A 15,575-nucleotide genomic window follows, 5' to 3' on the forward strand; every position below is an offset into this window, starting at 1 on the left:
GAGAGCATCTGGCCTTGAATGCAGGAGGGTCCCTGCTTCAACCCCCAGCATCTCCAGGCAGGGCTGGGAATATCCCCCATCTGAAATCCTGAACAGCTACTGCCAGTCAGTGTAGACAATATTGGCAAGATCAGTGAGCTTTCCCTGTTTAGGGAAGTTTTTAATGTTTGATGTTTTATCGCATTATTATTATTATTGTTATTATTGTTATTATTAGTGCAGCTTCATTCTAGGTGAGTCTTCTGCAAACCAGCCACGCAGAGTAGCCAGCTTTGCTATCACATGGAAGTATGATAGTAGCAAGGATGGCCTCACTATTTAACAGTAGCACCAAATGGCCAGTTCCATACATGAATGAAACTGCCTTCAACGTGAGATGTGACTGGTTTTTAGGAGAACTCTAAAGACTTTTTCCCCCCGGTCAGCTTTTGGATGAAGATAGGTCAGTTTTATTCTGGTGATGCTGTGCCAAACATCATGTTTTCAGATGTGCTGTGCTGTAGATTATGATTTTATGGTTTTAATCATTTGTGTTTTAATGTGTTGTGATCTGCCTTGGGCGGGCTAGCCCTGAAAAGCAGCCTATAACTAATGTAATAATAAAACCATGTTGTTATTGTTGTTTGCGGATAGTCTCCGAGTCATTGGCTCTGTCATCCAAATCCAAGGCTGTGCCTAATGAAGTCATCCCATTATTAGCACAAGGGGTTCCGCTATGCAACAGGACTTCCTCCCCCTCCTCTCTCCTTGCATGCCCCCAATCCTCCAGAGCCGATGGGGTCAGGCAAGAGGCTTACAGGGAGAGGAAAGGGAGAGGAAGTCCCATTGCATAGATGGAAGTCTTCGCACTATTGAGACAGCTTTGTTTGATACAACCCATAGCATTTAATTCATATCCAACTGGTATGAAATTCAGAGTCCTAAAACTGGTAGGGTCAGTATTAAGCCACGGATTAGAATGTGGATGATAGTTTTCCCCTACAAAACTTGACCAGTCACAAAGTCCAGATAAACCGGCCTGCGAAAGAGCTTTGCCCCTCTTGTTTGCTAGTCATTGAGGTGCCACATAACTGCGCTGGGTTCCCGTCCCCCCACAAACATGCGAAGCGGGTTCCCAACTCTTGGAAACAAAGAGCTTCCGTGTAAACGCAACTTGATTTCACACCCCCTCTTCTTACCTCGACGGGCTGCGTGTCTCCCAGGACAAAGAGGTGCACCATGTTCACGTCCGGATCCTTCTTGAAGATGTTTGGTTTCGCATGGTGCTGGAAGTGACGGTGATTCCACCAGTTTGCTGAGGCGCCCTGCAGGAAGAAAAGATTTGCACGGTACATGGGGAACTCTGCTTTTTCAATGCATTTGTGTACACAAAAAGATGCCCTGCAATATTATAATAATGAAAGGGGCTGGGAACTAGGTACAACAGTCAGTTTGGCTCCCGCGAACTCTTAGCTCCTTTTTCCTCTTGAGGTTTGAGTACCAATTTAAAGCGGCGGACCAGAAGGCCAGCTTGCTGCTCATCACTGGCCTGGTAGGCAAGCTGGCTGTTGGGGCTGCTCCAGATTGTTTCCAAAAACTCAGGACAGACAGAAAGCCTTTGCTCACAAAGAAGCTTTCAATTCCAGCCCCAGGCCATGTTTATGGAAAGCAAGTACAACACCCTATTCATAGACCCTGGAGGTCCCCAGAGGAAAGCAAGGAAGCCTACAGCTTGGGGCAAACAATGTGGGCATTATCGAGAAATTAGCTAGCCAGTCCCTAAAGCCTTATCTGGGTTTTATGTGGCAAGGATAAACTGCTCCCGCCAGCATTCCTTACTGCTCCATGGTTTGTGATCTTGAATGATAATCTGAAAGGAGGCACTCAAAAGAATGGCCATGAATGTCCATTCCAGGTGATGCTAGTCTTGCTGCTCTGTATCTTTAACAGTTGCCTGGTAACTGCAGCAACAAAGCTTTTCCTGACACTTTATCTCCACACCAGGAAAATCTTAATCTGCTTTCCATCTGTGTGTCAGGTTGCTGCTAAAGGCACAGGAGCTGGGGGGGGGGGCGGAGTTGACAGTCCTAGGTGACATACTACTGATTTTCCTGGAGTATTTCAAGTTGGTGTTTCTTAGCTGTGGTTGGCTGGCTAGATCTGTTGAATTTCTGCCTTTCAGGTGCAGGCCCTCTGTTGGTTAAAAAGGTGGTAACTATTATTGGCTCGATCCTTATCTTCTGCCATAGCTCTTCAGCCTATTAATGGATTCTTGCAAGAAGTGATTTCCTCATCCTGAGCTCTTGAGCCTCTAAACTCATTGTATTTATTGTCAAATCTCTTGGACTCAGATCTTCCAGCTTCTGAGTTCTGAATTTATAAAATCCCGCACTTTGGGGTAAAACAGGTGAGACATGCTTTGATCCGGAATGTCCACACACTGATTCCATTATTATTTTTTCAATTTTATACATTTCAATTATTTTGCAATCATTTTAATATTTCAAAACATGACTTCCTTCCCCCTCTTTCTGCAGTTCCTTAGATTTATTTTTAATATTTTCTGCATATCCAAATTAACTTAATTTGCTCATTTATTCATCTACTTTATATGTATACTCTTTTTAAAAATCTCTTGTAATACTTTCGGGATTGACTCTATTGGATCTTCTACAGATATCACCACGTCATCTGCAAATGCTTTTAATTTATATTGTCTCTGTCCCACTCTTATACCTTTAATATCGTGATTAGATCTTATTCTTTGCACCAATACTTCCAAAACTATTATAAACAACAAAGGTGACAACGGGTAGCCTTGTCTTGTTCCTTTAGTTATTCTACCATTCTACCATTCTCCATCAGGATTCCTTAACAAACTTAAAGGGAATAATATAGTCATACAAGTTTGACTGTGGCTAATGGTTCAGATTTTGAAGGGATTTTTTTTATATATACCGGTATATTGCTTGAGACACATTTATGTCAGTTCACAAGCTATATCCCTCTGTGGGCACAACAACCTGTTCATCTAGAATAGATTCATTTCAGCTTATTCCTTGCTAAAGCAATCAGACACAAGAGCTAGAATTTACTGTTTTTTATCACTTGGAAGAGTGAGGTAAGCTGGCCTCCAGCTAAGATTGTGCTCTTTTTGTCCTGCTCCCTTAAAAGCTGCATGACAGGCAGAAATCCAACAGGCACAGCACTTCCCAGTGATGGGGAATGCATGATACTTGGGATCTTTGTCAGTTCAGAGGTTTTTAAAGACACAGTCCTGCCAGGAGAAAGATGGCAACCTTAACATAGGCGCCGACTCCATGGGGCTTGAGGGGGCCCGAGCCCCCTCAAAAATTCGTTTGGGGGGGGCTCCGCCCCCCCAATAATCTCTGGCGCCCCTCCAGCAGAGCGCCATCGCCGCCCCTCCCCCAGCCCAAAATGCACAGGGAGGGGCGGGCTGCATGCCTCCTGCCCTCCCTCCCGAGCAAAAGCTCCACCCAATTTCCTTTGGAGCTGATTAATAGGCGCAGCACGCTCTCCCCTATTCGCTCACGAGGAGGAGGCGCCACTTTATTTGCATATTCATGAGCTTATTTATTATTCATGAGCTTTCCCGGGCCCCCCCAATATTTTTTATAAGTCCGCGTCCCTGAACCTTAACCCCATCATTTCTGACTGCAGTTATTTCCTCAATGGGACATGACCTTACCTTCAAGTGACCAATCACAAACTTATGAACTACGTGGTTCCATGTAGACTTCTTAAACACAGAGAGGTGTCCAAAGTCATGCTGTAGCCATCCAGCCTGGGCCTTGGGAGGAAAGAGAATGATCATGAGAGAGAGAAAAGGCACCCCTAAGAGAAACTTTATATCAAAACCTAACTATAAGTGCTTTCTCTTCCGTTTCCTTTACATCAATGGTTCCCAAACTTCTCCCCACCCTGAACCACCTGAAAATTGTTGCAGGGCTTTGTGGACCACTTAACGATTTCCCTGCCTGTTCTAGCAATTGTAATGTGCTGTGTTAGATGCTGTATGGTTTTTTAAAATTGTTCTTTTATTGCTTATTTTATTTCTTACATACTGTGTTTCATTACAATACAAATTGTTGGTTTATTTTTTGAGGGTATTTGATTCAGTTGTATTATAATATTGTAATAGGGAATGAAACACAACACAGTATTAAAGATGGCCCACCCTTCCGGTAACGATTGGCAATTATTAAGTTACAAGTTGTTTCATGCTATCTTCAGTGCCTTTTTGAAGCAGTGACAGTATGCAACTTTCAAGGCATGGATGAACTAGGAGGCAGGTGACTGCCCATTCAATATCCATAGAACAAAGTTTCACCTGGGAAACTGCAAGGATGATGGCAAGGAGGAAGGTTGTAATCCAGTTAGTACCACAGTATGAAACCATAAGCCAAGCCAGAGCCTCCATCACAAGGATATGACCCAAGTAAAGAGAAAAAAACACAGGATCCGCTTGGAATAAGTTCATGTCTTCTGCTGTCTTCCTCAGGGCACGGAAATCTTCCACCAATTGAGACTGCAAAGTAGAAAAAAAGGATATTAAAAGAGGTCCTCTTGATACCAAAGGGACTAAGGCACACTAATTTTTTTCTGGATTGCAAATTATGTAAAAGAAAATTATATGCCAGCATTTTTGGCAACAGCAAGATGGCTCTCCCTCTCTGTACAAATGCATCTCTCTCGATGAGAAAGAACACAAAACAGACCCTCCCACACACAAAGATCCAGAAAAGCCCATCCATGAGTGAAGGAAGTGCCTGCCATTTCCACACACCCACCCCAATTTATTTTGTCTATTTCCCCCCTCCTTTAAAAAACAATAATAACCCAAAACTACACAAGAAAGGGCCATTATAACCTTGGCAAGGGTACAATGCTGAAGTTTCCTAAGGAAACTGGGGCGAAGCGGAGGGGAGAGGAGGAGTCTGTAGACAGTTATGCAAACTCAGTTCCGCAAAACTGTGGCAATACTGCAGCATAAAACTCAACCGTTTTCCAACTGCCCCTGCCTGCAGCCCCAATTTGTTTTCCAAAATACCCCTTTCTGCGGGAATATATTTTGGAACAGCACAGCCTCTGTTTGCAGCGAAAATCATCCGAGACTCTCAGGGTTTGTCACTGCACCGCACCGACTGTGAATGCACCCTAGAGTAAGGTTACCAGACGTCCCCGTTTCCCAGGGACGGTCCCCGGATTTACAAATCGGTCCCCTGACAAATTCCATTGAAGTTGAAAAGTGTCCCTAGATTCATTGAAAAAAATCTGGTCTTCTGCTTTGCACCTTGCTAGGGGAGGTCAAGATTTCTTTTACAAAATCTGGTCTGCCATTACAGTACTGAACTCTTCATGGAAGAGTCTCTGATAAGCTTTCTAGGAAACCCTGCTGCCTGCTGAAACGTAGTCTGAACCGCTATTCCCTTTGGCATAGGAAGCCCTGAGCTCTGCAGAGTGGTCTTCCTGAGGGAAAGTAGCTCACGAGGCACCTGCAAGTTAATGTTTAGACACTGGCTGGCTGTCATCAATGCAGCCGTCCAAGAACGAGAGGTGGCAGAAAGGGCTTGCTTTTGCAATCAGCCAAGTGGGACGAAGTGCCTGAATAATTGATAGCCGGAGCGTTTGGGATTTGAGGGATCCTGAGTGACACGGCGACGTGAGGCCCGATGGGAAAGGCATCTGTGGATCCTGTTTGCAAAGCTGCCCTCCAGACCAGAGCTCAAAATTTCAGATTATGAGAGATCCACGCATGGCTGGTTTCCTATCCGTTTGGAATATATATGGACGACTGGTTTGGTTATGTGGCCAGTTGTACTGGGAACAGGCTCCTTACAGGCCCATGAAAATTCTCTGGACATTTTGTGTTACTTGGTAAATTTACATTCAGGACTCTTTGTTTCTTTGCAACACTCCCCCTGCTCCTCCCTGCCTCCTCTTCTATACCTAGGCCTTGTGTGAGGTTTTTCTTCAGAATATTGATTCTGTGACATAACAGCAACTCAGCTAATCTTTCTCTCAAGCTCTCTCGCGCGCTCTCTCTCTCTGTATGTGTAAAAGTCACAGGTTTATTTCCAGCGGGCTCCTTTTCCTGTCTCTCGTCTTCGTATGTCGTCTCCCTCCAGCCTTCCCATATTCTGCTGTTTCCCTTTTTATTTTCTAATAGTGTCCCCCGCCCCCCGCTTCTCTCTCCCTGCTTGTTTCTTGCAGCCTGCTTTCTTCAGGACTACATTTATCTTTATCACAACCCCCCCCCCCCAATTGTATGGCATTTGCATATATTTTTGTTTAATGTTAAGTCGCTTGGAGACCTTAGGGTGACTAGCGACTAATAAGCTTAATAAATAAATAATAAATTATCTGCACATTAAAGGCAGTCAGAAGCACCCCTGAAGCCACATGTCTCTGGAGATGTGTCCCTCCCCCGTTCCTCATTAAGGCATCTAACAAAACAGCTCATCTAATAGCTAGGGATGGCTTTCAAATGGAAAGTTAATTGCAAACTTGTGTCCGCCTCATGCTTTATTCTTTACCATTCCTTTTCTTTCTTTTCTTTTTTTTACAGCCTGTGTGACCTTGGGTGGTGGTGGAATTATCGTCATAATTTTCCATCAAATCGTTCTTCTAGTTATTTTTGGAGGATTCTAAGATACAGCATTTATTAAGCAAAGTCAATGTTGGTAGGTTGGACTTACATTGTCCTAAGCACATTTGAGAAAAGGGAAACCTCTAAACCTGAAGTTTACTAAATATTCCACCTTCCCTAAAACCTTTTTTTTTTTTTTTTTTGCACATACAGCAAAAGGAGGTAGCAGTAGACGCCAGGGGCATAGTACCTCAGTTCAAATAAAGCAAAGGCAAGCTGAAACCCAAGAAGTCTTGCAGTATCAGTTCTTCCTATTGGTCTACAGTGTCAAATATCCACCATATTACAACCCTTGATACAGTTCTGGATGGTAGTATTTAATCCTCAGATGAATCAATGTTCTATGCTTTCTTTGACACCTCAATCCTATAATGTATTTTATGACCCTATAGAAATGTCTACACAGAAACCCTGAATCTGGCGTTACGGAATAATCATTGTGCTGATATTTTCTGTGTTTTCTACTGCTATCCTGTTTTCTTTCTTGGGTATCCACAGACTAGTTTAAACTCTGATCAGTATATCTGTGCAGTCTCAAGGTAGATTACTTTGCAGGAAAAATTCGGATTTGTGCCTGCAGCCTCCAAGCGCATGCCACTGTCACTGGTCCATGCCTAGCCACATGCAAAGAACTCCCAGAGCTTGTGAGGTAGGACTGCACTTTGCAGAAGCCAGGCTAGGGTTATCGTATTTCAAAAAGCAAATGGCAGCCCTACTAATTCATCTTCGCCAAGTTTCTCCCATGGGATAAATAATTTCAGCTTTTAAACAGATTTGCCTGGGATAGGCTGGATTGTCTGTAAGATACTCCCCTTCTGACACTCAGTGCAATTCTTCATTCTCCAGTGATCGTTTGTCCTCCAAAGCACCACTTCAAATATTGTGACACACTTTACAGAACTAGCTCATGAGAGATACTAATGTAGAGTAAAACACAAAAAGGAAAACTGGCTCTAGATCAGGGGTGCAGACCCTCCGGCCTGTGGGCCAAACTTAGCCTGCTAGGCATCCCTATTTGGGTCGCAAGGTTGTTTTGGCACTTGACATCATATATGACATTAGGTGTGAGGCAAGTAAGGACAGAGCCTTAAAGGAACAATGGGCACTTTAAGAGGAACTCCTGTTCGCTCCTTTGCTGGAGCTAGACACGCTTTCATCGTCCATCAGTTGATGGGTGGCGGGAACATTGCTCCAAGGGGGGGAAGTGGTTTCCATTGAAACCATGGCTATGAAAAGCACTTCTCCCTCCCAGCACTGCTCCTTGAACCTCTGAAAACCAGAGGGCTGTTTGAAAGCCCTTCTGCAAACAGCTCAGTGCCGTCCTTCAAATATTCACTGAACATATAGGAAAAATTGCTCTTACTCACGTTCTGGCCTCTGTCTTGGCTGGGTTCTCCTGGGGCAAGTTCTCCAATCAATAATGGCTTAAGAAACTTTCTTACAAACACAGGATCAGGGTGAAAGGCCTTAAATGCATCCTAGAATGAAGAAATACACAATTGCTGTTCAAAGAGCTGTTACCCGCTCTTTCTTATCTCTCATAATCATTTTCCCCTTAGAATCCAGAAACTTCTTTCTACATGCAATAATCCTTACAGATGAGCCAGTGCAGAGCAAATTCTCAGAGTGGTTTAATAACCAATCCCTCTTATCTGGGAATTGTAGCTATGTGAGGGGAATTCGGGTCTCCCAACAAGTCTCAGCACCCTTAACAAAATACACTTTAGGGCAGGCATCCCCAAACTCGGCCCTCCAGATGTTTTTGGGACTACAACTCCCATCACCCCTAGCTAACAGGAGCAGTGATCAGGGATGATAGGAATTGTAGTTCCAAAACATTTAGAAGGCCAAGTTTGGGGATGCCTGCTTTAGGGGAAGCCATGACTGTTTAAGGTGGTGATACCAGTTTATATGTTTTGTGCAGACAGGGCCTTACTGTAGGAATCAAACAATATTCCTTCTGATTACAGATTCCCAAAACACACACACACGTATAAAATAGTATATAACATTGAAAATCTCCATCTCCCAGCATAATTATTAGTAGATAAGCAAACAGAAAGCAACATATTTTCACAGCCAAAGAGTGAGTGGGTGGCAGAACTAGGAATCCTAATCTTGCGGTGCTTTATTCCTAGGGACTGGTCTGACTCAAGTCATTGTCTCTAATGAGTCCTTTGTTGTCCTTGCTTATGGAAAAAAAGGAAACCTTAATTAGTAAGATTAGCTTCAGCAGCTTAATTCACTTGGGAAAAGCACTGGAACAGGGGACAAGGAGAAAATAAATTAGAAAATGCTGGAAAGGAGAAAACAAGATAGGAAATAATATACAGATAAGGATAGCTATTAAAGCATAAATGTGAGGCACCATGGAAATTTTATCACCAAATGTGATCTCTGTGTGCAAGCTGCTACCTGAATCTGCAGTCATCAAGAAACGAACAAGCATGTGCATAAGCCTAAAGGATTTGTAACTGAGGGAAATTTCCAACTCCTTATCTTCCCCTAGAGCCATATAAAATCCCTAACTCCTTCCTAATTCTCAGCAGACAACACTCTTGCTTAAAGTTGTGCATTGCTAATTCACCTTGTGGCAACATAATCTAAGGCTGGGCGCACCCAGACGATGAACATTTTGGTGTGCTCATTAACTTCCAGAGTCTACATGAAATGAAGGCTTCACCTTTAATTGGTACCAAATTTTTCCATGTGGTGAACAGGCGTTGTTGGGGGTACTGGAGCACAATTTTCAGCCTGCAGCACAAAACTCCTACTGTCACTGCAAGAGGATCAGATGTGAGAGAGCTATCTGCACTGTATAATATAAAGCCAAACAAGGGGAGTGTAGACAACCATTATGTGGGCAGGCCCTTTGTACCACTCCCTGTCAAAACACTGGATGCAGCATCACTGGACTTCTTCCTCCTCCTTTTGAAACGAGTATAAACCTGAAAAAAGCGAAGGAAAGAAACCCTTCCCACATACTTCAGCCCCCTCTGATACCCAAAACAAATGGTACAGTGGCTTGGAAGGGAAATGAAAGGTTGTGGGATGGGGGGGGGGGAGCCAGGGAAACTTGCTGCTGAGTCACACAATGCCCACCAAAGAAACAGCCAAGTGTTTAGGGAGATGACAATTGGCCTTACAAAAGATACTGGATAAGCACTGTTTAATGCTAGGGAAAATTTGAGCCTCCTGGGAACCGACTAATGGTCTTCATTACAACCCAGTAACCGTACCTTGCTAGCACTGGATTAAAGGACCTCGCAAGCCCTCTACTGGGATCATATTCTGGGGTCATAGGCCTTTCTGACTTATATGTCAGACTCATATACTGCATGCACACCACATTTTCTTTGCAAAGCAGCCATGCTATTTTGTTGAACAGATATCCATCTCTTTCTAGGTTCTTGAACACATTGCTAGCAGATGGCAAGCAACAGTGTCATCTCCTTGGGAAGCACTAAATGGCTTCAAAAATGCACTGTGAATGAAGTCACACTTGCAGTAAGGGTTTATGCAGTCTGAACCTGGCCAAACAGGAGACAGTCCTATGGTCTTGGAATTGGCTGGCGGAAGCTTCAAGGGCTCGATGTGACTTTGGGGCTTGCACTATCAGCTTCCTTGCTACCTGCTCAAACTGTGTGTGTGTGTGTGTGTGTGTGTTTGTGTGTGTATATATACAAGGTACCGTAAGTCTCTATCATTGCCTCAGCCAAAATGAAAAACTAGCTTGCAACATCCTAAAGCGTGTGATCAGGCCTGAGTGTCACCACACTCCTGAAGTTCAAACATAATTATGGTGGCAAGCAAGCAATGGTCACCTTCAACAATACACTTGGAAGAAGAATGTGATGCTGCAGATTTGGCTCTGTGTCCCCCCCCCCCCAATAAGTACAAACACTTCCACGTGTGCTGGTTTCATGAGACTGATAGCTTTGTAGTGGATGTACAACATTTGGGAGAAAGAGCATTCATGAAATCCTAGAAGGGATGAAAAGGCAATGCAGCTAAACCAGTGACAAAAGCTGGGAGCCATCAAACTTGCTTCTGCAAGTTGGGAAACTGTCATATCTGGTAACCTCTATGTTAGTTTACTGCAATGCATTTTACATTGGGCAGCCTTTGAAGACACTTTGGAAACTACAGCTAGTGCAGTATGCAGTGGCCAGATTACTGAATTGGTCCAGAAGGTCTGAGCACATTACACTAATTCTGGCCTGACTGCACTGGCTACTGATGAGTTTCTCAATTCAATTAAGTGCTAGTTTTAACCTATCAAGCCATATGCGGCTCAGGATCACAATACCTTAAAGGCTGCCTCTCCCAATATGAATCCACTCAGAGCAAACAATCTTCATCAAAGACCCTTCCCTGTGTGCCTTATCCAAGGGAGCTGTGGAAGGTGGTCACATAAGAACAGGCCTTTTTGGTAGTGGTTCTTCCTGTGTGTGTAATGTTCTCCCCAGGGAAACATGCCTGGTGCCTTGGTTTTTATGGGCCAGGCTAAGACATTTTTATCTGCCTGGGCCTTTGGTAGTTATACCAGCATCCACTGTGGTGCTTACCTTTTACTGATATGAGATAGGTTTTAACCTTATTGTGTTGGATGAGCATTTTATTTTGTATTGTACACTGTGATTAAATTTCCTGGTTTTTATTTGACTTCATATATATATATTGTTAAGTTGCTTTGAGACTAAAAAGCACAACAATACATAAAATAAATTTGTTTTTAAAACGTTGCTCCACAGAATCACACAATCCAGACATTTCAGCTCATTGTGTCTCTTCAGTCTTCTTTTTAAATGTTGCTTTGAAAACCCCCACTGTGATTTAAGACAACAAAGACAATAGAATCACTGTGTGTTTCAGTTTGGGAAGTTCAGAGATGAATGGGAAATGAAAATTACAATGTAAATGATTTAACAATAAAACTTGCAGATTGGCAGGACATCTGGACCAATTGATTTTAATACATGATGGCTGCGTTTCGAAGAATGACAAGTTGATTTGAAAGCATGTAGTTCTTCCCAAGAACACAAAACGGAGCAAGTGCTTGATAGACAGTGGACAAAAGTAACCACAGCCAGAAACATGCAGCCAAGGTACCTGGCCAAAAACATCTGTTCTGGCTACAATTCTTGTTCATTCTGTATGACAGACACACACACAACCAATGGAGAAGCACAAGAGAGACTTAACGGAGCCATGACTCGATACAGACTCACATTTTCTCTATATGTGAAAGCCTGTGGCTGCTTTTGATTAACACACTGTTTGCAAATACACTCCTAGAAGTTACTGGTACACGTGCTGTCTGACATGCATGTAGAAGGGTGGAGAACAAAAGGCATACTCACCTGCCACCTCTGAAGGTGGACTTTGCTGCATTACATGAATGTGTGATTTCACCCTCACTTCTGAAGATTTGCTTTAGATACCTTAGCCTGAGAATAAAGCTGGGAACCTGTAGCCCTCCAGGTATGCTGGACTCCCATCAACCCCAAGCAGTATGATCAATAGGGATGATGGAAAACAGTAATGATGCTCTGAGTATTGCCAGGGTGCTTCACTTTCCCATGAGTGATCACAACCAGCTGTAACACATTTAGGATTTGTCCTCAGTGCCTCTCAGGTCCAGAATACTTCCCCTGCCCTCTGTTTCAAAAATAGGAGGGAAGAAGAAAGTAGAAAACAGTGCCTCTGAGCACATGCAAAGAGGCCTTCCTTCATCATCAGATAACTGCAACCCACATTCACCTGAGGAAAGGTTTCCGGAGCAGAAAATGCAGCTGGAACACATTTCTGAGTCCCATCACCTTCTCCGTCCCACCTGCTGGCACACAATCTTCCTGCTTCTCTTAATGGGCATATCCAGGTGGTTGAAATGATAAAAAGACCTCATACACCTACAAAGGGCTACCTTTGAAGGTGACCCGGAAACTACAACTAATCCAGAATGCGGCAGCTAGACTGGTGACTGGGAGTGGCCGCCGAGACCATATAACACCGGTCTTGAAAGACCTACATTGGCTTCCAGTACGTTTCCGAGCACAATTCAAAGTGTTGGTGCTGGCCTTTAAAGCCCTAAACGGCCTCGGTCCAGTATATCTGAAGGAGTGTCTCCACCCCCATCGTTCTACCCGGACACTGAGATCCAGCACTGAGGGCCTTCTGGCGGTTCCCTCACTGGGAACCAGGCAGAGGGCCTTCTCAGTAGTGGCGCCTACCCTGTGGAACGCCCTCCCACCAAATGTCAAAGAGAACAACAACTACCAGACTTTTAGAAGACATCTGAAGGCAGCCCTGTTTAGGGAGGCTTTTAATGTTTGATGTATCACAGTATTTTAATATTTCTTGGAAGCCGCCCAGAGTGGCTGGGGAAGCCCAGCCAGATGGGTGGGGTATAAATAAATTATTATTATTATTATTATTGTTGTTGTTGTTGTTGTTGTTGTTGTTGTTGCTGTTGTTGTTGTTATACAAAAGGCCTATCTAGTTCACTTTTCTGTTTCCCACTGTGGGTCCTCTTGAACATAAATGGACCTTGGTATCTAAAAGCTTGCAGGCTCCTGGGGGAAGGCCAGCAGAAGCTGGGGAAATATCCAGTTCAGAATGAATTACCCCAAAATGGAATGAGAGTAAAAAAAAAAGTTTGTGGTCATTCAGATAGGGCTGGGATACAGCAAGATGCTGAGCATCCAGTAGGCCGTGATAGCCCAAAGGGCCATGGGAGGGGGAATGAACATGCCAAGCAAATCCACAGAGGATGCCATGTGCAGATATGGTCTCTAAGCTATGATAGAGGAAGTGGGGTGCTTGGTTTCAAAAGCAATCATAGAAAGGTGGGCATAAAGGAAGTCTGGTCAAATAGAGAGACGCAGCAGAATACAATTATCTTAATGGGATGCAGTTAGGGCAAACTTTTTGAAGCTGAGGTCCACATTCACTTGAGGGAAAGTGATCAGGGGCGCATGCAAGCGGTGGACAGGGCTAAAGTCAGAAGTGAGGAACAGCACAGCTTCCCCTCCTCTCTCTGCTATGTCTTCCCTCTACCGCTTCATTCATCTCTCTCTCTCTCTCTCTCTCTCTCACACACACACACACACAAACTTATACAACTTGTTTCCCGCAGGCATCTAGTTGGCCACTTTCCCCAAACCTCTCTTCTCCTGGCGTAATCCAGTAAACCAGAACCTGGGTAGACAAAAGTGGTTCTTCAAAGCTTGTATGGTTAAACTATGGAATACTATCACGACGTGTGAGGAGGACCCCCAACTACGGTGGCTTAAAAAAAAAAAGGGTAGAGACAAATTCATGGAGAATAAGGCCACCAACAGACAGACTCCCTCCAGGACCAGCGGGCCTCAAGAGTCCAGTCGCTAGGGAATAGCAGCTGGGGAGAGCTGCAACTCTTGTGCCCATGTCCAGCCTGTGGGCTCCTCAGAGACATGATCTGACTGGCCACTTTGGGAAGCAGGATGCTGGGCGAGACGGACCTTTGCTTTGGGCCGCACAGTTCTCAACACGCGACTACCTTCCCCGCGCTGTGCGTCCTGCCCGGAGCTAAGCCTCCGCTGGCCGGCTGCTCCCCTGCAGCTTGCGCTTTCAGGAGCCGCAGCTACTAATCTTGCAAAGGCATCCTGCTTTTGCTCCTTCCCGCCGCCGCTATGCCTCCTCTGCTGCCGTTACTGAAACAGGAGCCCGGTTTGGGGGGTGGGGGTGTGTGGAATGAGGCTAGCCAACCACTAGCTGCAGAAGCAGAAGCAGCTGCCCGGGCGAGGGGAGGACGCCACCAGCTCCTTTCCTTACGTGGGGGGTGGGGAGTCTCAGGGGAAAAAAGCCTTGCAGAAAGAGCCGACCGAGCGCAGCTCTTTGGCCGGCCTGCAGGCAAACCTCTCTCCTCCCCGCTCTTGCATTGCTACAATGCTCCTTCTGCAGCCTCCCAGCCGCCGGCAACCTTCCAGCTTGCAAGCACCCCATTCCCTCTTTGCATCCAGTCCCCGTTTCGTGTCAAACGGCGGTTCCTGCCAGCCCTGCGGCTGCAGCGAGCTCCGCGCTGCGGATTTGCCAGCCCTGCAGCGGCTGCCGCCGCCGGTTCCCTCCCTTCTTCAAAGCAGCAGCAGCAGCAGCAGCAGCAGGTGACCGGCGGCGCAGGAGCCGGGCGGCGGAAGCCATTTGCGCCCTGCCAGCGGCACCGGCAGCCGGAGCCCCTTACCGTGGCATCTTCGCCGGCGTAGTGGCTGATCACGCGCAGCCCCCCCGGGTGTCGCTTGGCCCATTGGGTGATGTTGTACACTTTCCGCTCGATCACCAGCCACTTGTCCGTGTGCACGTTGTGCTTCTGGATCTCCTCCCAGGTGTACGAGGGGCTCGGCGCCTCCCGCTCGGCGCACATCCCGCCCTGCTCCTCGCCTTTCCCCATGACCGGCTTCGGCGCGCTGCTTCGACGGCTCGGCTTCGCGCTTGCTGGCGATCCTGCGAAGCGAAAGGCTCCCCGCCTCTCCGCTCCGGTTTAACTCACCGACTGCGCCGCCCCCCCCACGCCGCCCCCTCCGCGTGCTCTTTGTCTTCGCCTTGCCGCCTGCCAGCCCTTGTGCAATTTCTGCCGGCTCCGCCGCCTGCTCTGAAGTGCCCCCTAGGCTGCAGCGGCGGACTTTTCCCTCGCAAATAATCCCTGCGCCAGCCAGCCCGGGGGGAACCTCAGCCTCTCCATCCCATTCCATGAATCACCGACGAGGATTCCGGAGGGTATCAGCAGAGCTCCTCCTCCAATCGCCGCTCTCCGCCGGCCAAGCGGGGCTCTGCCATTGGCTGGCGCTAATCTTTCGAAGGTGAAGGCCGGCTGACCTCAACTTAAAACTTGAAGAAGCCTTGATATTGTGAAGCGGGCCGCCGCCGCAGTGCTTGCGCGGGGCTCGCG

The 15,575-nt window shown here is 46.0% G+C and overlaps 1 protein-coding gene across 1 annotated transcript in view; it reads right to left on the bottom strand.

The window, feature by feature from the left end:
- The window catches only part of LOC114600538 (acyl-CoA 6-desaturase-like), a 29,751-nt gene extending 14,352 nt beyond the window's left edge, over window positions 1-15,399 (bottom strand). Inside the window, exons 1-5 of the mRNA XM_028736799.2 lie at window positions 14,871-15,399; window positions 8,017-8,127; window positions 4,331-4,528; window positions 3,689-3,790; window positions 1,179-1,304 (exon numbers count right to left, since the gene is read on the bottom strand). Coding sequence (XP_028592632.1) covers window positions 1,179-1,304; window positions 3,689-3,790; window positions 4,331-4,528; window positions 8,017-8,127; window positions 14,871-15,077 — 744 coding nt within the window. The 5' untranslated portion in view covers window positions 15,078-15,399. The remainder of the gene's footprint in view (window positions 1-1,178; window positions 1,305-3,688; window positions 3,791-4,330; window positions 4,529-8,016; window positions 8,128-14,870) is intronic.
- Between the last annotated feature and the right edge of the window lie 176 nt (window positions 15,400-15,575).

The sequence above is a fragment of the Podarcis muralis genome, chromosome 1, assembly GCF_964188315.1.
Source record: "Podarcis muralis chromosome 1, rPodMur119.hap1.1, whole genome shotgun sequence".
NCBI classification, from domain to species: Eukaryota; Metazoa; Chordata; class Lepidosauria; order Squamata; family Lacertidae; genus Podarcis; species Podarcis muralis.